The following is a 23,346-nucleotide window of genomic DNA, read 5'->3' as shown; positions in this document are numbered from 1 at the left end:
CAAGAGACCCAACAATCACTTCCCCAGCTTGCCAGAGTTCTTGCCTGTTAAGCAATGCCATTCAATTTAAGGGCAATGAAGGATGAGCAACAAATGTTGGCCTTGTCCCCAGGATGTAGATGTTGCTGGCAAAAGAGAATGTTTTGTAATATACAATGGCTTATATGAAGAAGTCAAACATGGAGCATCTAAATTTATCAATGACACTAGGATAGGTAGGAAAGGAAGTTGTCAAGAGTTGGTAGAAGGATGTAGATAGTTATTTTTTGGGCTGATGCTGTACAATATGGGAAAAACAACTATGTTCATGCTGCCAATATGAACAAAATGTCCATGTTAAACAGAGGGAGAATTCCATTTAATACAAATAGTCAAATGGAGCTGGCATCCTGCTAGGTGAATCAAATATACAGGAACAGAAGGCAATTAAGAAAGTAACTGCAATTTAGACATTCATCGTGAGGGGACTAACCATATCTACTTTTATATTTCAATGTGTCTCAATAGGGATTTGATATAACTACAATTGAAGGAGGGTCCACAGTTTTGGTCTCCAAATTTGACATATTAAATGCAGTCGAGAGAAGATTCATTAAACGCATTCCTACGATGCAAGATTTACCTTATGAAGAAAGGTTATTAACCACTGGAACTTAGAAGAATGAGAACTGATCTTATTGAAACTTCCTGAAACGTCTGGATAGAGTGGATGCTGAGATGCTTCCCCTTTTTGGGGAGAGAAGCAACAGGGGCAGTGTAAAAAAAAAAGATCATTGACAAGAAGGACAAGATTCATTCTTAAAGAGCAGTTAGTCAATGGAATCTTTCTCCCCAAAATGCAACAGAAACAGGCTCACTAATTTTTTAAAGATTACGTCAGGTAGATCTTTGAGGGGTGAAAAATGGTTTATTAATCACATTTTTCTTAGAATATTACACTTATTTGCCTGTCTTGGCTCTGATCTTCCTCATATAGAATTCCAGTTTCTTTCCTTCAATAGTATGCCCACCAGCTCTGCCACCTTGGCCAGGTCTTAAAGCTATGCAACCGAGCAGTTTCCCTTCTAGAAGTGTTATTCAAGCAATGGACTGATTTATGCATGCTTTCTATGATCATATTTCTTTCATTTTTTTTGACCTCTTGTTCAGCATTTCTTCCTTTTCAGAACCCATTGATTGTCAATGGAGATAAAGTGTATCCAAGGAAGTATAGTTGAGATCATAATCTGATCAGTTTTGATCCTATCAAATGGGGAGGCAAGCTCAAAAAACCAAACATCTACCCCACCTCTGAATGTTCACATGTACGTACATAGGTTTGTAGTTCATGTCTATAAAACCCAGATCCTCTGTGCCTCATTCGTCACGTTTTCAACCTGCTCTACCATATTGGTCAATTAGTGCACACATACCGACAGATCACTCTGCACCTATGGCCACCCACTTTAGAATTAAGTTCCTTAATTTTGTCTCTGTCTCCATTCTTCCCATCAAAAATATCTCACCCTACATTTTCCTATTATTAGGTTTCATCACTGCTTGCCCAACCGTTTCAACAATCCGTACACGTTTCTAAACCCACCACGAACTTGACTTCACAAGACTTGCAAAGCTCGAGTTTATTTAGGCAGACTTCCGCCAAAACCAAACTGGCCCGCAGCATAAAACACAGCAAAGGCTCACAGATAATGAAGAACTCCCTTTTCCTTAAGGATGACCATGCGGAGCATGATTCATCTTTACTTGTCAGATTACAGTCAGTAATTTTCAAGTGCATTCGCCTGGCGGACTTAACGCCGCGTAGTTTAGTTTAAAAGCAGTGGAACCACTTGCAATCGCCCCAAATCACAGAAACGGTGCCGCGTCCTTGCAGAGGTCCCGGCTCCAGATTTCAATGAGTTTGCAGTTTGTCCCGCCGGCAGAATTACTCTCTCGCGACCCAGTTTCCGTCCTCGGGCCGTTCAGGGAAGATTCCTCCCCCCCGCCCCCGCTTCAGAGATGCGGCAAATGGCTGCAACACAACTTCCTTCCTGGCGGGGAAGGGAGCGAAGCGGAGCGGCCTGGCCCGCAGCCCCACGCCGGCCCGGCTCAGAGCCGACAACGCGGACCCTCACCACCCCCACAACCCCCGCCTCCACTCGGAACCACCTCCGCGTGCCCTGGTTGTTTTGAGCGCCAAGCATCTGGTGACAGGCCGCTCACCCTCCCCCCCCCGTGCACCCCCAGCTCCGGGAGCTTCGCGCTAACCTGGCCCACTCGCCTACCTTAGTACGAAAGAAACCGCAAACTTGGGATGATTTTTTTTTTCCCCGACTCCCCCCCCCTCCCCTCAGCGACCCCCATGAAGATTTCACTGCCAGAGATACGTATTGGCGGCAGGCTCCGCGCTCGCGCTCAGTCCGCGCACACAAACCGGCACCGAAAGCCGCGGCCTCGCCGCCATCACAAGCCCCCTTGCAGCCTGCGTCATCACGCCGTGACGTGCGCGACCCCGTTGCCGGCGCCCGGACTGGGCCCGCGCACACGCGGGAGCAGCGCCTGAGCCGCCTGGTGGTACACGCGATGATTGTTACAGCGCGATGCTGTTCCAGAGCATCCCGCATTTGTGACATGCCTCAGGGATGGACCAATGCTCAGTATTCTACTCGAGCCGGTCACAGACATACTTCTTCTCTTTCTGGATTAGTGGTGCTGGAAGAGCACAGCAGTTCAGGCAGCATCCGAGGAGCAGTAAATACTTTTACTCTTGTTGATCAGGAGTAATCACGCGTTTATTATTCATAGGAAACGTTGAGAGTTTCTTACGACCATGGAAGCTAAGATGGATTCGTGGGACCAGAAGTGGGCTTTTCAGCTCATCGAACGTGTCTTGCCAGATGATGGCTGATCATCTACTCATTTTCCTGCTCCATCTCCATATCCAGTAGTCTTGTTAGGCTCCCGAAAGCTGTCGTTTTCTTTTTGTCTTGAAACTGCTTAATGACTGAGCTTCCACAACCCTCTGAGGTTGAGGATTCTAGATATTCACCAAACCCAAAACATTTTTCCTCACCTCAGTCTTAAATGGTCAGCCATTCATCCTTTATGGATTTTATAACTCTGACTCTAGAGTCAGCAGCCACATTGGACCTGTACTTAATAATTGTGATTTGGAGATGCCAGTGTTGGACTGGGGTGTACAAAGTTAAAAATCACACAACACCAGGTTATAATTCAACAGATTTAATTAGAAGCACTTGCTTTCAGAGCGCTGCTCCTTCATCAGGTGGTTGTGGAGTACACAATTGTAAGACACAGAACTTATAGCAAAAGTTTACAGTGTGATGTAACTGAAGTTATACATTGAAAAATACCTTGATTGTTTGTTATATCTCTTTTCTGTTAGAATGACCATGTTAGTTTCATTTCTTTCACATGTAAATCACAAAACTATTTTATTAAACGTTACATTCTCAGGTTAACTTTAACAATTGTTGTCAGCCCACATAATGTGTTGAAGGTGTTCGCCCCCTGTTTGCTGTTGTCTGTGCCACAATGTTTAGACTGATTCTAATCTGAAAAATGAGTTAACAGAGTCTTACATGGATTCATGCTGTTTTTGAGCAAAGTATAATGTAACTCTGCAAGTACAAATTCACCCCACAAAACATATATGTGTGCATGTGGGTTTATGTGTTTGTGTGTGTATGTGTGTGTGTCTGGAGTGGGGGGTTGTGAGAGTCTGTGAGCGAGTGTATATGTGTGTATGTGAGTGTAAAGGGGTCTAAGTCTGTGAGAGCTTCATATGTGAGTGTGGGACTGTGTGTCTGGGTTGGGGTGTTGTGAGTGTGAGGGAGCGTATATGTGTGTGAGTGTAAAGTGTTCTAAGTCTGTGACAGGGTGCATGTGGAAGTGTGTGTGTCTGTCGGAGAGTATGTGAGTATTTGTGTGCGTGTCTGTGTGTGTGTAGGAGTATCTGTGTGAGTGTATAGTGCAATGGTGATCACCTGTAGTGTGACACAAACCCAAGGTCCCGGTTGAGGCCCTCCCTATGGCTACTGAACTTAGCTATTCAGCCTCTGCTCGGCCACTTTTCACTGCTGCCTGCCCCGAAGTCCGCCTTGGAGGATGGTCACCCGAAGGTCCAAGGTCGAATGTCCTGGACCGCTGAAGTGTTCTCCAACTGGGAGGGAACACTCCTGTCTGCTGATTGTTGTGCTGTCCCCATTCATCCATTACTGTAGCCTCTGCTCAGTTTCACCAATGTACCATGCCTCAGGGCATCCTTGCCTGCAGTGTATGAGATAGACAATATTGGCTGAGTTGCATGAGTACGTGCCATGTACATGGTGGAAGGTGTCCCCACGTGTAATGGTGGTATCCATGTCCACACTCTGACATGTCTTGCAGCGCCTACCATGACAGGGTTGTATGGAGTTGTCCCCAGGCAGTTTGCTACGAGCAATGATCTGTTTGAGGTTTGGTGGTTGTTAAAGGTGAGCAGTGGAGGTGTGGGGAAGGTCTTGGCGAGGTACTCATCCTCATTGATAATGTGTTGCAAGTTGTGAAGAACATGGTGTAGTTTTTTTGGCTCCTGGGAAATACTGAACAACGAAGGGTACCCTGTCGGTTGCAGCACATGTCTGTCTCCTGAGGAGGTCATTACGGTTCCTTGCTGTGGCACGTCGGAACTGGCATTCGATGAAATGAGCATCATACCCCGTTCTTATGAGGGCAGCTCTGAGTATTTCCAGGTGCCCGTCATGTTCTTCCTGATCTGAACAGATCTGGTGTACGGGTAGGGTTTGTCCATACATTGTTCAATGTATCATTCAGTTACATCACACTGTAAACTTTTGCTATAAATCCTGTGTCTTACAATTGTGTACTCCACAACCATCTGATGAAGGAGCAGTGCTCCGAAAGCTAGCACTTCTAATTAAACCCATTGGACTATAACCTGGTGTTGTGTGACTTTTAACTTTATAATAATTGAGTAAGTTTCAAGAGGATCACCACCCTTCTTGAAAAGTCTTTTGAATGCAGATCTGATTTTCTCAATCTCTCCTGAAAACACAATCCTGCCAACTCAGGAACTAATTATGTGAATGTCAGTTGAATTCCCTGTATTGCAAATCTAACCTTCCTTAGATAAGGAGAGGAAAACTGTAAACAATGGATGATTCTGATAACTATGAAGCAGACTGGGAGGATGTGAAGTAGGTCAAGATTGCAATGAAGCAGACTGAGAGGATATGAAGACAGAGTCTAGATTAGAGTGGTGCTGGAAAAGCACAGCATGTCAGGTAGCATCCGAGGAGCAGGAAAATCGACATTTTGGGCAAAAGCCCTTCATCAGGAATGAGGCAGGGAGCCTCTGCGGTGGAGAGATAAATGAGAGATAAATAAGAGTGGGGTGGGGCTGGGGAGAAGGTAGCCAAGAAGGTAACCACTATGTGGATGGAGGTGGGGATGAAGGTGATAGGTCGGAGAGGAGGGTGGAGTGGATGAAACTGGTCCTCACCCTTAACAATTTCTCCTTTGAATCCTTCCACTCCCTCCAGATAAAAGGGTAGCCGTGGGCACCTGCAAAGGCCCCAGCTATGCCTGTCTCTTTGCTGGCTCGGTAGAACAGTCCATCTTCCAGAATTAAACTGGCACCAGTCCCCACCTTTTCTTCCACTATATTGATGACTGCATTGGCGCCACCTCATGATCCCACGCGGAGGTTGAGCAGTTCATCAACTTCACCAACACATTCCATCCCTTAAATTCACCTGGACTATCTCTGACACCTCCCTCCCCTTCCTGGATCTCTCCATCTCCATCAATGACAACTGACTTAACACTGACTTCTTTTACAAACCCACTGACTCCCACAGCTACTTGGATTACACCTCTTCCCACCCTACCTCCTGCAAAAATGCTATCCTGTTATTCCCAATTCCTCCGCCTCTGCCATATCTGCTCCCTGGAGGACCAGTTCCACCACAGAACACACCAGATGGCCTCCTTCTTTAAAGACCATAATTTCCCTTCCCACATGGTTAAAGATGCCCTCCAATGCATCTCATCCACATCCAGCACCTCTGCCCTCAAACCCCACCCCTCCAAACACAACAAGGACAGAAACCCCCGGTCCTCACCACATCATCCGCTAACATTTCCGCCACCTCCAAACGGACCCCACCACCAAGGATATATTTCCCTCCTCACCCCTTTCCACTTTCCGCAGAGACCATTTCCTCCATGACTATCTGGTCAGGTCCACACCCCCCAACAACTCACCCACCCCTGCCATCTCCCCTGGCACCTTCCTCTGCCACTGCAGGAATTGCAAAACCTGCATCCACACCTCCCCCTCACCTCCATCCAAGGCCCCAAAGGAGTCTTCCTCATCCATCAATATTGCACCTGCACATCTACCAATGTCATTTATTGTATCCTTTATTCTCGATGCGGTCTCCCTTACATTGGGAGACTGGATGCCTTCTTGCAGAGCACTTTAGGGAACATCTCTGGGACACCTGCACCGAAGGGCCTGTTTCCACACTGTAAGGGGTCTAGTCTATGTACCAAGTTAGCCTGGTTCAATGTATTTAGAGCAGTAACACTGCCATTTTCTGGATCTGTAGATCACTAAAGTGAAAAGATAACCTTTAGTAGATTGATGTGCTCTTCCTTTGGGAGGTTAGGAAGAGTTTCCATGTTACTGATCATTATGTTAGCAGGAAGTGTGTTTAATTGCAAATCCTATTGGATTGCATTTAATCGGTTGGAGTGGCAATTAGAGGCACTGAGGAATTTACAGGTGCTAGGGGGTATGATGGATGGCAGTTGCAGGGAGGGACATAAACTGAAGATATATTCAGGGTTAATTCCAGGAATGGTAAGAGAGAGAAGCAGGTAGTGGTTATCCCCATTTCAAACGAGTATGCTGTTTTGGAAAATGTGATGGATTCTCAGGAGAATTTAGAACTGACAGCCAGGTTTCTGGTGCCAAGACTGGCTCTAATGTAGTGAGGGGTACACTAAATTCCAAATGATAGATTGTGATAGGAACTGTGTAATCAGAGGTACAGACAGAATTTTGTGCGGCTGACAATGAGACATCAGAATTTTATGTTGTCTTCCTGGACCCAGGATCAAGGATATCTCAGAGAGGGTGCAGAAAATTCTCAAAGGGGAGAGGGATCAGCATGACATTATTGTACACATTGGAACTCACAACATAGGAAGAGAAATGGACAAGAATCTGAGGAGAGAACATAGGAGTTAGGCAGAAATTTAAAAAGTAGGTCCTGGAGGGTAGTAATATCTAGATTACTCCAGGTGCCACGAGCGAGTGAGAGTAGGAATACAAAGATGGAGCAGATAAATGTCTGGCTGAGGAGCTGGTGCAGGGGAGAAGGATTCACATTTTTGGAACATTGGAATCTCTTCTTGGTAGAAGTGACCCATATAAGGAGTAATTACACCTGAATTGGAAGGGGTCTAATTGGAAGGGCAGGAGAATTTTGCTAGAACTGATCTGGAGGATATAAACTAGTAGGGTGGTTGGGGGAGCGGGTCATGGTGGTGGGACCAAGGGAGAAAGTGAAGAAAGAGTTAAGTCTGAGGCTGGTACACTTAGAAAAAGGAGTATGTCAAACATTCAGGACAGGCATGAATAAAGCAGAGAACAAGGTAGGATGAATAAATTAAACTGTGTTTATTTCAATGCAATAAATCTACCAGTTAAGGCAGGTGAAGTCAGGGCAAAGTTAGGTCATGGGACTGGGATGTCATAGCAGTTACAAAGACATGGCTTAGGGATGGATAGGACTGGTAGCTTAATGTTTTAAGGTATAGATGCTATAGGAAGGATCAAAGGGAGGGGAAGAAGCATTTTTGATTAGGGATAACATTATGGCTGTACTTAGGGAGGATATTCCTTGAAATAAATCCAGGGAAGTTATTTGGGTGGAACTGAGATATATGAAAGGGTTGAATACCTTATTGGAATTATATTATAGATGCCCCAACAGTCAGTGGGAAATTGCAAAACAAATTTGTATGGAGATCTGTGTTATGAGTAAGAATAATGGGGTGGTTATGGTAGGGGATTTTAACTTTCCAAACATCTACTATTAAGGGCTTGGATGGAGAGGAATTTGTTAAGTGCGTACAAGAAACTTTTCTGATTCAGTATGTGGATGTATTTACAAGAGAAAGTGCAAACCTTGACTTATTCTTGGGAAATAAGGCAGGGCAGGTGACTGAGGTGTCAGTTGGGAGGGAACTTTGAGGTCAGCAACCATAATTTTCTTAGTTTTAAAATAATGATGAAAAAGGGTAGATCGGATCTAAAATTTAAAGTTCTAAATTGGAGGAAGGCCAATTTTGATGGTATTAGTCAAGAACTTTCAAAAGTTGATTGGGGGTGGATGTTTGTAGGTAAAGGAATGGTTGGAAAATGGGAAGCCTTCAAAAATGAGGTAATAAGTGTCCAGAAACAGTATGTTCCTGTTAGGATGAAGAGCAAGGCTGGTAAGGGTAGGTAATGCTGAATGACTAGAGAAAATGAGGTTTTAGTCAAGAATAAGAAGGAAGTATATGTCAGGTATAGATAGGATAGATCTTAGAAGAGTATAAAGGCAGTAGGAGTATACTTAAGAGGGAAATCAGGAGGGCAATAAGGGAACACGAGATAGCTTTGGCAATTGGGGTTAAGGAGAATCCAAAGGGATTCTACAAATACATTAAGGATAACAAGGCCTTAAACATCAGCAAGGCCACCTATGTGTGGAACCGCAGGAGATGGGGGAGATACTAAACAAATATTTTACATCCGTATTGACTATGGAGAAGGATATGAAAGATAAAGAACATGGGAAAATACATAGCGACATCTTGAAAAATGTTCATATTACAGAGAAGCAGGTGCTGGATGTCTTAAAAAGCATTAAGGTGGATAAGTCCCCAAGACCTGATCAGGTGTAACCTAGAACTCTGTGGGAAGCTAGGGAAGTGAGTGGTGGGCCCCTTGCTGAGCTATTTGTATAATTGATTGTCAGAGGTGCAGTGCCGGAAGACTGGAGGTTGGCTGACATGGTGCCATTATTTAAGAGAGGTGGTAAGGAAAAGCAAATAAGCTACAGACTGGTGAGCCTGATATCAGTGGTGGGTAAGTTATTGAAGACACTCCTGAGGGACAGGATTTATATGTATTTGGAAAGGCAAGGACGAATTAGGGATAGTCAACATGACATTGTGCATGGGAAATCATGTTTCACTAACTTGAATGAGTTTTCTTGAAGAAGCAGTGAAGAGGATTGTTGATGGCATAGCCATCGACTTCCATACGTCATTTGACAAGGTTCCTCATGGTAGTTTGATTAGCAAGGTTAGATCACATGGAATCAAGGAAAACCAGCCATTTGGATACTGAACTGTCTCGAAGGTAGAAGACAGAGGGTAGTGGTGGAAGGTTGCTTTTCATACTGGAGGCCTGTGACCAGTAGTGTTCCACAAAGATCAGTGCAAGGGTCCGCTGCTTTTCATCATTTATACAAATGATTTGATGTGAACATAGGAGGTATAGGTAGTAGGTTTGCAGATGACACCAAAATTAGTGGTGTAGTGCACAGCAAAGAAGATTACCTCAGACTATAATGGGATCTTGATCAGATGGGCCAATGGACCATGGAGTGGCAGATGGAGTTTAAATTAGATAAATATGAGGTGCTGCATTTTGGGAAGGCAAATCAGGGCAGAACTTATACATTTAATGCTAAGGTCCTGGGAAGTGTTGCTGAACAAAGAGATCTTGGAGTGCATGCTCATAGTTCCTTGTAAGTGAAGTAGCAGGTTGATAAGATGGTGAAGAAGGCATTTGGTATGCTTGTCTTCATTGGTCAGTGCATTGAGTATAGGAGTTAGGAGGTCATGTTGTGGCTGTAAAGGATGTTAGTTAGGCCACTATTGGAATGAGGTGTGCAATTTTGATATCCCTGCTATAGGAACGATGTTGTGAAACTTGAAAGGGTTCAGAAAAGATTTACAAGGATGTTGCCAGGGTTGGAGGTATAGGGAGAAGCTGAATAGGCTGAGGCTGTTTTCCGTGGAGGTGGTAGGCTATAGGATGATGTCATAGAGGTTTATAAAATTTGGTAGGGGCATGGATAGGGTAAATGGACATGGTTTTTTTTCCCCAGGGTGGAGGAGTTGAAAATTAGAGGGCCTAAGTGTAAGGTGAGAGGGGAAAGATTTGAAAGAGATCTGAAGGAGCAACGTTTTCACACAGAGGGTGGTGCTTTATAAATTAACGTAGATTTTTGCTCCAGAAAACCAATGTGTGAAATCTAAATTCGACTGACTCAATGTGTTTGAGCTGAGAATATAAGTAAAAAGCAGAGACAGACAGAGGTTTACATGATGGAAAAATCACAGTGTGTCCAGTTAACCTTATTTATATTTAATCATATAGTTCATTGTGATTGATCATAAGGCATTCCAACTGTTGGAAGCAATTAATTTTCAATTGTTATTTTAATTTCACAAATTAATGAATTCGTTCAATATAATTTTCCCGCTTGAGAGGTACAGGAGCCAAAGAGAAATACAACTGTTACAACGGGAAGCCTAATAAGCAGAGCTCGGAGTATTGCAAGTTGCTGCTGTTGACGTGAAATTAACGCCTTATCCTGACTGGCTAGGTGCTAGTCCCTAATTGATAAATGGATCTGAGGGGAGGTGATGGAAGAGAAAACAGGTGGTTTCACTAAGGGTGTAGTAGTAGCGTAAATGTAAAGAGTCGGCAATGGAACTTTTCAAAGTTACTGTTTTTTTTTCCTCCAGCTATTGGGTTAAATAGGGATCTTGTAGTTTAGGTAGGTAACCTCTCTATGAGGCAATTTCACAGATGAAAAGTTGGGTAAACAACAAAAACAAATTACTTACTACTATGCGTTGGCTTTTCGAAAAGGAATGGATTTGTTAAATGGAAATGTAACGTGTTTGTAGAGCAGTTTTGCGAGCTTTGTAAATCGTCTTTATTTTGCAGTTGGAGCTCCGATGAATTTGCCACCAGTAATAGCCAGTTACGTTTTTAATTTAATTCTTTGCTTGTTGCCAATCGTGATGAACTCTTCACCGACCGGCCACAGAGCAGAAGATGGTCACGCACCTAACCACAACAGGCCTTTCTTTTTCCAACCAATGCCGACACCACATATGTTTACACCTCCTGTGTCCCACTTCATGCACCCCCCAGCCTTCCATCCGTACTTCTACCCGACAGTAGGTAAGTGGGAACACCATTATAACGTTATTGAGGTCAGTGGTTACGCCTAGTGGCACCTGGCTTGTTTGTTGGTTGCGTGGTTCATGTTTTCAGGTTTGATAATCTTTAAACCGGGCCTACTCATTGAAAGTAAACTTGATAAGGGTATCATTGATAAATACATGATCGACTAGGTGTTCTAACTCATTTGATCTTTGAGGAGGCTGATGTATGATTTACCTGAGGCGGAGTCGTGTTTGCGGGGGAGGAGCGTGGGGAAGGAGAGAACGTGGAAAGATCTTCTAGTGAACAGCTTAATTGCTATCCCGATTTGGATAGCATAGAATTGGATAAATGCGTGACTGGTTTCCACCGTTACATTGACCAGGTCTGGTAATCGGCCACTATGCTGTACTTTGAATATTCGCTGTGAGCAGTTGCCTTTCGGGACAGGATAGTTCAATTTTTGAACTTTTAAATTGACACTTAACTACTTTTCCTTAACAAAGCGCCACTTCTCACTGCTAGACGCTGTAGCGCGGTGACTGTGAAGTTATCTACTGCAGCACTTTTGGGTGTCAAAGCCTCGAATTCTAACATCCCTGTCGAGTTTTATCGCGGCGCTTATCGGCTGTAAGATTTCTGCTGAACGCGTTGTGTAACATGTCTTGCGCCCCTCTTAAAATCTGACAGTGAATTTAAATCTGACGGAGCTTTCAAACGTGGCTGCTCAACGGGAGGTCAAAATCCATGTTTCAGGAAGGCATCTCCGGGGTGCTCGTTGTATAATAATGGGGAAAACATTTCCTTTTTTCGGAAGGATCTAAAATTAGCCGAGCGTTCACTTCCCCCTTGGTAGAGATTTGTTATTTCAAGATAATATAAACACCTGTTTTGAGGTGTTTGTTTCTGGTATTTCGCTCGCAATCTAATAACCTTTTTTTTAAAATAAAACGATTCAACTTCTAGTCAGAGGCTAGATTTGATGGACGTACTAACGGACTGTTTCTCTCTCGGTCTCTCATTAGAAATCGGTGGTGGATTATATTACCCAGTGTGTCCTATGCCATATCCAAGAGGTTTTGGACCACAATCACCGATAACTCATACGAACTATAGAAGACCTTTCCTTAATTCTTCTCTCGTCGCTCGTCCGACATTTTATCATTCGACACGATTCAGGCACTACCCTTTTCGGAAAAATGTGACTAATACAGAAGTACAGACGGACAGCGAGACTAAAGTAGAGCAAACCAAGAGGACGGATGTGAGTGATGAAACTTCGGCAGCCCCCGAGGGACGAGTTCCGAAGTCTTCAGGCATCGAAACCAATTCGGAAAGTGCAGCTGTACCCGCCGCCCAAGAGAGAGTTTCTCACAAGGCAATTGGAGATGAACGAGATGAAACTGAAGAAACGAGCAGTTCGCTGGCACCTAAAAGCACCAAACCAGGTGGATATGCATTTCAAAAGGAGAAGATCAGAATAGAATGTAATGAGGGAGCGCCTTCTATTAACGTGTGGCGGTCCTTTGAAGCCACGGTTCCGATATACAATCCGACCCCCAATAAAGGAGAGGATCGTATCCAATGTGAAATGTGGTCCGTGAGCGCCTGTGAGGGCGGGGTCCCCTTTTACGGTTCGTTCGAGCCAGACAAGATAATTCCGAAAACAGAGGTTCGCAAAGAGGTGTTGCTGGATTCCACCAAGTCTCCAGGAAGCGGCCGTGAGTCGAAGGCCCCGGGAGACGAGGTTTCCCGTTGCGTGGCCCCGTCTGACAAGGGGGGACCCGCGCCGTGGAAAACCAATGGGAGCCGGAAGTGTCCAACAAACACATGCGAACATGAGCTGCCCGAGAAACCTGCACACCAAAGGAGCCCGCGCGGAGTCTTAGATACAAATGGAACCAGGAACAGGGAGCTGCTGATTTCACCTGGATCACCGAATAATAAAATGGGTGAGGGGTCGAAGAGTGATGCGTCTCTGGAATCTGTTGAAGAATATGTACCTTCTGCGAGTGTGTTGGCTTGGTTACAGAACCAAGCGCGAACTTCCCGCAGGAAAGCTAGTCTCCCAATCCCGAGACCTCCGCCAGGAGTGTTGCAGGGCTCTTTTGAAGAAATGTCTTCCAAAGATGAAGAGTCGTCATTTGACTTTTTTGATGCCATGCCCGGAGGGAACCAGGTATCCTACACTCACCTAATGTGCAATCCGCGCCGTCCGCCCGTCCCTCAGGTGCTTTCCACCTCGAAGCCTCGGAGCGGCAACAAGACTTTGGAGAGTCCGCTGGTTTCTGAGCAAAAGAGGGTTTGCAGCGTCTGTCAGAAAGAGACGTTCGTGAAAGCGAAGAGTGCCAGTGCAGGCTGTAGAACTCTCTCGCCTAATCGGGACGGGGGTAGCGATGCCCTTTCAGAGAGGGACCATTTCAGCAAAGATCAGTCAGTGGGTGGCAATTCAGGGACCAACGGGCGGCGAAAATACCGCAGGGTCTCCCGAGAATCCAGTAGCTCCAACAAGAACAAGAAAACCCGATATTCCTCCGATTCCGAACAGGCTTCGGAGGATCAGGACAATGAATCCAGAGCAGAGCACGTCACTCTAGGTGGTCCCTCTCGGAGGAAGATCGTTCGGAGGACATCCAAAGTCTCGTCAACAACCCAATCATCCAGCCGACCACAGCCAGAAAAACCGAGAGCAAAGAAGAAGACGTTGGACGCGGCTAAATGTCCCCTTAGCCAACGAGAGCATATTAAAGCGGGGAGCGAACACAGCGAGCGCCAGAAATTGGGACAAACCGCAAAACCAGAGCGTAAAAGGAAAGAGGAAAAGAGGCGGAAAAGTACTCGAAAGGCTATGAGCGGTAAGGGTCCGTCCTGCACTCACATCCATGTCACTTTGGTCCAGAAGTGTCTCTATCTCTTAGACTTTAAAAATGACACCATTTTTTTTAAAATGGCACATTACTAAATATTCTCTCAACCCCTCAAATCCTTCCTAAAGTGAAATAGACCGGAGTTTGATCAAAAACCACTTCAGCTTCGTATCAACATAACTTGTTCATTTTCTATACTGTGCATCCTGCCTCCATGTGCATCTGCTATTAACTTGAAATACCTCCTCCGTTTGCACTTTCGCAGGGTTGCGGTATGTGTCCTGAATTCCTATTTGATTTCTGCAGTAACTATCGTGTTTTCTCCCTCCAACAGTGGAACTCTCTACCTCCTATCTTTTAAATGTTGATCTCTACCCGTCTAATTCTTTTTAGGAAAAAAGTCTCTTTTCAATCTTTCCTGGCTGTTACAAATTGTTCTGGTGTCTTCCTTTCTGTTTGTTTTTTAATTATTTTTTTAAACGTTGAATGCCTCCGTTCTCCTCCCCACATACACCAGGATCGCCATTAGCTTTTTCCAGCCCTCTGGCTCCCCTGTTTATTGGGATATCACCCTTTGGATACAATTCAGCAAATTAAAATATCGTTTGACAAGTTCGCCAATCTCCACCCACTCCTCTCCATTCCCTGCATCCATCTTCAATGTCTATTTTTAATCTTTTTCTGATTATATTGTGTCTGGTGTTGTCACTGAGGCAGTTTTATGACTGAGTTTAGTTTGCTTGCTCTTTAGTGGTCTCATCACTGCCCTAATTCTCCCCACCACCACCCCTTTTCTCCTCCCTCTTTCCCCCTTCTCTCTTTTCCCCCCCCCCCATCTGTCTAAGTAATTGGTTCCTATTCTGACTTTAACAGCTTTTTGGTTTTTTCCTAATTTGTTATACTTTTTTTTACTTCATCTAAAGTACTTGGTATCTTAATGCATCCCTAGAAAAGAATATAATAGAATCACTATAGCGTGCAAACAGGCCATTTAGCCCACAAGCCCCACCGATCCTCCAAAGAGTAACCCACCAAGACCCATTGCCCTACCCTATTACTTTACATTTACCCCTCTCTAATGCATCAACCTACACATCCCGAAGTACTATGGGTAATTTTGAATGGCCAATTCATCTAACCTGCACATCTTTAGGAGGAAACTGGAGCACCCGGAAGAAACCCATGCAGACTCTGGGAGAACGTGCAAACTCCATGCATGGTTGCCTGAGGCTGGAATCAAACCTGGGTCCCTGGTGCTGAGGTAGCATTGCTAATCATTGAGCCATCGTGCTGCCTCACTTCTGTTTACTATAATTGATGAAGAGCTATTTTTTTAAAAAAGGAATGTCATTTCCTGATCTTTTTAAAAACTTCCAGTGGTACTGGCAGTTTTTTTCCCATTGACCTCTTTCCAGTAAGGATCTCCTGTCATTGAAAAACAATAGTTTTCTCAAAGAAACACCAATGTTTAAAATAATTTGTTGTTCCATCACCTTAGTTGTGTACACTGGCCTGTTAAAGCTCGTCTATCATTAGGTGATGGTCTAGAGCAGAAATTAAGCCATTCAGCCCATCGAGACTACTTTACCATTCAATCATGGCTGAGACGTTTCTCAATCTCATTCTCCTGCTTTCTCCCTGTAACCCTTGATCCCCTTTGAGAATCTATCTCCGTCTTAAATATATTCAATGGTGTGGCCTCCACAGTCTTCTGTGGCAGTGAATTACATGGATTTACCATTCTGGCTGAAGTTTGTTCTTCTCTCTGTTTAGATTAGATTACTTAGTGCGGAAGCAGGCCCTTCAGTCCAACAAGTCCACACTGACCCTCCAAAGTGCAACCCACCCAGACTCATTCCCCTACATTTACCCCTTCATTTACTACAGGCAATTTGGCATGGCCAATTCACCTAACCTGCACATTTTGGACTATGGAAGGAAACCGGAGCACCCAGAGGAAACCCATGCAGGCAGTTGCCCAAGGTGGGAATTGAACCTGGGTCTCTGGCCCTGTGAGGCAGCAGTGCTAACCACTGTCACCATGTCGCCCACAATGATGTTCTAAAAGGTCTTCCCTTTACACTCAGGCTGTGCCCTTGGGGCCTAGTCTCTCCTACCAATGGAAACCTCTTTCCAACATTCACTCTGATCAGGCCATTCAATATTCTATAAATTTCTTAGATTCACCCCCCCTTCCCCCATCCTTCTAAAGCTCCATTTGAGTATAGACCCAGAGTCCTCAAATGTTCCTCATATGTTAAGCTTTCATTTCTGGGACCACTCTTGTGGACCTCCTCTGAACACACTCCAGGGCCAGTACTTCCTCCCTGAGATATGTGGCCCAAAACTGCACAGTGGTCCAAATGTATTCTGACTAGAGCCTGAGAAGTATATCCCTGCTTCTATATTAGAGTCCTTTGCTTTAAACAAAAAACAATAATTGCATTTGCCTCCCTAATTACTGACTCAACCTGAAGTTTACCTTGAGAGAATCCTGGACTAGAACTCCCAAGTCTCTTTGCACTTCGGACTTCTGAATTTTCTCCCCAGTTGAAAATTGCTGCCTCTTCCTACCAAATTGCATGACCTCACACTTGCCCATGTTGTACTTCATCTGCCACTTTCTTGCCCATTCTCCTAATCTATCCAAAGCCGCCTTCAGCTTTTCCACTGCCTCCATGCTACCTGTCCCTCTACCTATCTTTGTAATGTCTGCACACTTAACCAGAATGTCCTCCATTCCTTCATCTAGATCATTAATATATAAAGTGAAAAGTTGTGGTCCCAGCACTGAGCCTTGTGGGACATCACTTATCACCAGCTGCCATCCTGAGAAAGACCCTTTTATCCCCAATCAGCTTTCTGTTGGATAGCCAAGCTTCTATCCACGCTGGCATCTTACCTCTAACACCATGGGCCCTTATCTTACTCAGGCTCCTGTGCGGCACCTTGTCAAGGCCTTCTTGAAGTCAAGGTAGATAACATCCATTGGTTCTCCTTGGTCTAACCTTTTTACTACCTCAAAATTCCAGCAGATTTGTAGTCAAGACCTCACCTTGATAAAACCATGCTGACCTTCCCTTATTTTACCATACACCTTCAAGTATTTAGAAATCTCATCCTTCACTGGATTCTAGGACCTTGCCCATGATAGAGGTTAGGCTAAACAATCTGTTGTTTTGTTGTTTGCCTTACTCCCTTTTCAAACAGAGGTGTCACATTAGTGATTTTCCAGTCCTCTGGGATCCTCCCTGACTATTAATTGCTGAAAGCTCACCACTAACATCTCTACTATCTCTTCAGCTATCTCCCTTAGAACTCTGTGGTGTAGTTCACCAGGTCCAGGTGTTTTATCCACCTTCAGGCCATTCAGTTTTTCTAGCATCTTCTCCTTGGTGATGGCCACCATACTTAGCTCTGCCCCCTCAGTCTCTCAAATGTTTGAGATATTACTTGGGTCTTCCACTGTGGAGACTGTCGCAAATTAATTGTTCAGTTCCTCAGCCATTCCTTGTTCCCCACAATATTTTCCCAGCATCATTTTCCAATGTTCACTTTTGCCTCATTTGTCCTTTTTTATATAAAGAAACTCTTCCAGTCTCCCTTTATATTACTGGCTAGCTTCCCCTCCTTTTAATCTTCTCCCTCCTTTCTTTTTGTTGCCTTCTGGTCTTTAAGTTTCCTGATCCTCTGGTTTCCCACTGTCCTTCACATTATATGCCTTCTCTTTTGCTTTTATGCTATCTCAGGCTTCCCTAGTCAGCCATGGTTGCCTCATGCTCCCTTTACCATACTGCTTTTTCCTTTGGATGAATCTTCACTGACTCCTGAATTACTCCCAGATACTCCTGCCATTGCTGTTCCACTCTTTCCTGCTAGGCTTCTCTCCTAGTCAGTTCTACCCAGCTCCTCCCTCAGCTTTTGTAATTGCCTTTATTCAGCTGTAATGCCATTACCTCTGATTCTGTCTTCTCTCTCTCCATTTACTCTGCCAATTGAATCATGTTATGATCACTGCCTCCTAAGGGTTCCTTCACATTAAGCTCCCTTATCATGACTGCCTCATTGCACAACAATAAATCCACTATTGTCCGTTCCCTAGTGGGCTGCACCACAATCTGCTCCAAAAAACCATCTTGTTGACATTCCACAAATTGCTCTTGTGAACCACTATCAACCTGATTTTCTGTCCACCTGCACATTGAATTCCCTGATTACCACTATAACTTTGCCTTCTCTATCTCCTGGTATATCTTGCACCCCAGCTCCTGACTACTGTTTGGAGGCCTGTACATAACTCTAACTATGGTTCTTTTACCCTTTGCAGTTCCTCATTTCTATCCCCATAGATTCTACGCTGACCTTACTTGTTTCTTACTGTTAAGGCAACCCACTTCCCCCACCTGCCTATCTTTGATAGAATGTATATCCTTGAATATTCAGCTCCCAGTCCTGATCCCCTTGCAGCCATGTCTGCCACATATCATACCTGCCAATTTCAATCTGCACTGCAAGCTTATTTATCTTGTGCCTTTTACTGCTGAGTTCTACTAACATTAGAATAATATTCCAGGAACCTGGGTTCAAATCTTGTCACAGCAGATGATAGAAATAAAATTCAACTAAAATCTGGAATTATAAATCTAATAACAATGAAACCAGTCAATTGTCAGAAAAGCATATGGTTCACTAATGGCATTTTTGGGGAAGAAAACTGCTGTCCTTGCATAGTCTGCCCTATGTGACTCCAAACCCACAGCAATGTGGTTGACTCCCTTAACTGCCCTCTGGAAAATTTAAGGATGGCTGTATATACTGGCCTAGCCTCTTGTTAGGTTGCTTGTATGTTGTTCAAAGAGTATTGAACATCATCATTCTTGACAATTTACTGTGGGTTTAAATATTCCAAGATTAAATGTTACCTTCTCTTCATAGATGCTACAGTCTGCATATTTCTTCCCTCACCCTTCATTTGACATTAATTCCCTCCTTCCCCTCTGTCTTAATCTATTGATTGCTCATTGACATTATGATAATTTTGTCATTTTCCCTCTTAGTTTATAACATAGCTCGAAATCAGTGTTAATAGATTACAATGTCTGATTCTTTCTTAGTAATCCTTTTTATTGTTACCTACCAATACAGTTAATTTCACATGAACATTTTTCTCTAAATTCCTTGACCGCCTGACTACCTTGCACAAAATGAGGCAACACTTTTTTTTTGAATACTTAGTAACTTTAGAGGACTTTATCGATCACACTAATTAAATTCTCCACCCCAGCCTCCATCATAATCTCCATGTTCTGTGAACCACTTTTACAGGACAGCCTCATCATAACCTTGAATGACTCAGCAGTGATGTTTGTCCAACTTTGCAGATACCAGTGTTGAGATTTATTGGGTATCCAGGGGCAGCTTCCATGCCTCGCTCCAACCCCTTTTATATTTAGTCTTCAATATCCTTCCTGATTTACAGGCATATCATTGAACTTTGAGGTTCAAAAATTAACTTTTCAATTATTTCTTGAAATCCCTCCTGTGCAAGGAGGGAGAAAAAAACAAGATTACTGACCTACCCTCCTAATCCATCAGTATTATATTCAGGTTTCTCATTGGCTTTATTACTAAATCTATTTTCTAAAATGATCAACCATTTTTGAACTGTAGTATAGAATGGTTACAGTATGCTACTGTTAAGAACATTCAGAACCAGACTTGATCAAGTGAACAAGTTTGAATTTAAGTTTGCCAATACGTAAGGTTGGTCTGTCTACTTAACTGCAACTTATAGCAGAGCAATATATTGAGTAGTTATGAAAGGACTGAATTATTGTACTTTCAACTTGTGTGCTTTATGTACTTCATTGGTGGGCGGCACGGTGGCACAGTGGTTAGCACTGCTGCCTCAACGCCAGAGACCCGGGTTCAATTCCTGCCTCAGGCGACTGACTGTGTGGAGTTTGTACATTCTCCCTGTGTCTGCGTGAGTTTCCTCTGGGTGCTCCGGTTTCCTCCCACAGTCCAAAGATGTGCAAGTCAGGTGAATTGGCCATCCTAAATTGCCCGTAGTGTAGGTAAGGGGTAGATGTAGGGGTATGGGTGGGTTGCGCTTTGGGGCGGTGTGGACTTGTTGGGCTGAAGGGCCTGTTTCCACACTGTAAGTAATCTAATCTAATCTTCATTATTTAGCAACAATACTGGTGACTTAAATTGCATTATCTTCTGAACTGAACTCAGAAATCACTACATTTTCATTAAGAAATTTTATTCCTCCTTTACAGCTGTTTGAGTCACCAATGCTTCTCTAAGGTCTAATAGTTGAATCAATTATTTTTCAATAATGGTTATATAATTATGTAAATGTATGTGATACCATATTTCTCTCACCAAAAAGTGCAAAATGGGAGTGAGGAGTCTGTGGATGAATACTGGAATAAAGTTGGTGCAAAACCCAAGTCAGCCACTTCACGTGGTGATGTGGAACATGGTAAGTGTATGCTCAATTCTAATGTACATAAAATATATACTAAATCTATTATCAGAATTTATTGGGCCTTGATCAGTTCCAAAGTGCATTATTCAGGAAAAGCTGATATGAACTGTACATGCTCAAGTCTGTCTGAAATAATGTTAGGTATGCAATGAGAATTAAGGAAAATTGGTAGTAGGAATGTGATATTTGGAATAGATTTGAAGCACTAACTGTACAATAAATTGTAAATTCCACAGCTTCAGATTGCCTGTGGTGTATTGCACTGAGTGAACTTCATATTTGCTACAAAACAGCACTTCTTAAAGTAGACCTTTTCAAAAATGTAAAACGTACTTTGAAGACTGGCACTAATTAAGTATTGCACTAATACGACATTTCCTTGAGCCTGATTTTAGTTATTTTTAATCAACCTGTTCCAACATTGTGGATATGGTGAAACTTGAGCCTGGATTCCCTGGCCCCAGAGGTAGGGGCATTGCAACTTCACCACAATATCCCTTCTAATTTGGAACTACTTATAAATCACCATAATTTTACATTACCTTGTGCAGTTTTATCATACAGATGATTTTTAGGATGGCAAAAATTGAGTGAGAGCATGCTGGAAGTTCAAATGGAGAAAGTGCTATGCCTGGAAAGGGGAAGTAGTCTCTCTCCTAGTTGGTGTTGCACCACTTGGCCTTGCTCCTCCTGCATCCTCGTTTATTTCAGTTCCTTTCTAGCCTCAATTTCAGGAATAAGCTTTACTGGAGACTTGACACACTTCCAAAGTTTACATTCAAACCGCCAGCAGTGTGTAACCAATAGGATATTAGTTAAGTGTTCTCTTCAACATTTAGAATGAGCAAGTAAATGGGAATGGTGGGTCATGGGAAGGGAAGGTAGTCAAACTGGAATATTTTGGGCCACTAACTTTGCTCAGTTACCTCTGAGACATCAAGGAGTGTACTCCTATTCCCCATGTGCACTAATCCAGTTTTAAAAAGCTAGTTTGGAGTTTTGAATTTCTATTGAGGACAAATGCACTTAGATTGTTTTGCTATTTGAGTTCTTTATCAACCTATCTATTACTTCTACCTCCTGCCCTATCCCTTGATTCTTTGGAGTCCAAGATATCTCAGCCTCCTAGATTCTGAAAAATGTTCTGAAAATTCACAACCCTCCTGAAGAATCTTATTGCCTCAGTTTGAAGATAACTGATCCCTTGCCTTTTTTAGTTCTAGACTTTCCAGTCAGGGAAATCTAAGGTCTCTGTATCTACCCTGTTGAACTTCAGTCTTGCATTTCAATTACATCAATTTTAACTCTGGAGTGTACTGGACTCATTATACTCTTACTCTTATTTTTCCCCAAAATAAATACAGCAAATCTCGGTTTGTACCTTTCCAAGCCAGATTCGTCACTTGCCAGTTAAGTGAGTTAAGATTTTGGAAAGCATGAATGGTTGTGATCTGCGTTTAAAAGCTCTATTCTGTGTGATTGCTCACCATGTACTTGACCTCCACAGGAAAGATCCATTCTCTGCTGAGGGGCATTTCACATGAGATTACTATGTAAATAGATTTGATAATGCAATTTTGTTGATGCCCCTAAAATTAAAACATTCTCTCTTATAGAGACACTGCAACAAAATGCCAAAGCCAACTGCAAACCAGTTCCTGTTAAGAAAGGCACATGTGAGTTTAATGAGATGGAGACTTGGGATTCATCCTGTTTGCACGGATTTCAAGGTGATCAATTTGTGTTCTGTTTTGTTTTATAACACAAACACTAACTAAGTGGACTGATCATTTCATATAAGTTGATTGTTAAGCAGGGCTCTACAAAAACTGTACTGAGGTCTGAAAATACAATTCTGGGAACTGAAATTAAATGGAACCAAATTTGACTTCACTGGGCAACATTTTGTATTCTGAAATGGAGTAAACCAAGTTTTTTAATTTAAAAAATAAACTTGATCCTTAATGTAAATATTGAACTCTAGGTGACCCATAAAATCTGTTTTTGATTTTTGTTTAATTCTAGGAAATTCATTGAGGAGGAGGACTAGGAAAAAATGCTAAATTCATCTTTGCGCCCAGTTCAAGAAAGAAGATTGAATCTTTTGATCTGTATTCAAGCCACTTGTATGCCAACACAATATGGAGTGATTTTTAACACTGGTTGAAGAGAATAAATGGGTGCAAATGGCATTGAGTGGTGTGCTATTCTGTTCAAACTATTGAATCCATGAGATTAAATACTGAAGAATTAAAAATCTAAAATCACTTTGAATAGCAGTGAGCTTTTGTAAGTGTTGAAAGCATGTAACATTTTAAGCTTTTGCTCATAACTTGTTTTGAAAACACAGATAATTGAAGTGCTGGTTGAATGTTAATGTTTTGACCACTAATAATGCAACCATTTTATTTGTAGCAGTCTCTTTAGTTGCATTGAGTTCCATGACTGATTCAATTTAATAACCATTGGGTTGTGTGGTCAGTTGTTTCTTAGTAACACATACTTTGGTTTGTGTTGAGAATTTTTGGGATGGGGGGGTGGCGGGGGAGAGGTGGTGCGGGGTGTCAAGAGGTAGTAAAAATTCTCCAGTTCCTGGTAACAGTAACACCATCTAATTGAAGAATTATGATATATGGTCATATAATGAACCTGGTTCAGCCTCTGCTATGCATTCAACACTTTTGTTTGAAATTGTAATTTCCCTTTTGATGGCAGCTTAGACTTGGCAAGCATTGCAG

At 43.1% G+C, this 23,346-nt stretch overlaps 2 protein-coding genes across 5 annotated transcripts in view; one reads left to right on the top strand and one right to left on the bottom strand.

Annotated features, from left to right (window-relative positions):
• kbtbd2 (kelch repeat and BTB (POZ) domain containing 2) overlaps nt 1-2,449 on the bottom strand; it is a 29,578-nt gene extending 27,129 nt beyond the window's left edge. The window contains exon 1 of one of the 4 annotated variants that reach the window (XM_072571034.1): nt 2,414-2,449. The gene's annotated coding sequence lies outside the window, so the exon portion shown is untranslated. Of the gene's footprint in view, nt 1-1,582; nt 1,996-2,264; nt 2,312-2,413 lie in introns of those variants that run through there. The other 3 variants (XM_072571032.1, XM_072571033.1, XM_072571035.1) reach the window with 3 other exon arrangements.
• A 10,893-nt stretch (nt 2,450-13,342) lies between these two features.
• Nucleotides 13,343-22,831, top strand: LOC140476773 (uncharacterized). Its single transcript, XM_072569577.1, has 4 exons — nt 13,343-14,100; nt 20,510-20,602; nt 22,225-22,338; nt 22,634-22,831. Exons 1-4 carry the CDS (start codon nt 13,362-13,364, stop codon nt 22,669-22,671), a joined length of 984 nt encoding a protein of 327 aa, XP_072425678.1. The 5' UTR covers nt 13,343-13,361; the 3' UTR covers nt 22,672-22,831.
• The last annotated feature ends 515 nt before the right edge of the window (nt 22,832-23,346 follow it).

Source organism: Chiloscyllium punctatum, chromosome 5, assembly GCF_047496795.1.
Source record: "Chiloscyllium punctatum isolate Juve2018m chromosome 5, sChiPun1.3, whole genome shotgun sequence".
NCBI classification, from domain to species: Eukaryota; Metazoa; Chordata; class Chondrichthyes; order Orectolobiformes; family Hemiscylliidae; genus Chiloscyllium; species Chiloscyllium punctatum.
This window is presented reverse-complemented; position numbering and strand designations above follow the sequence as displayed.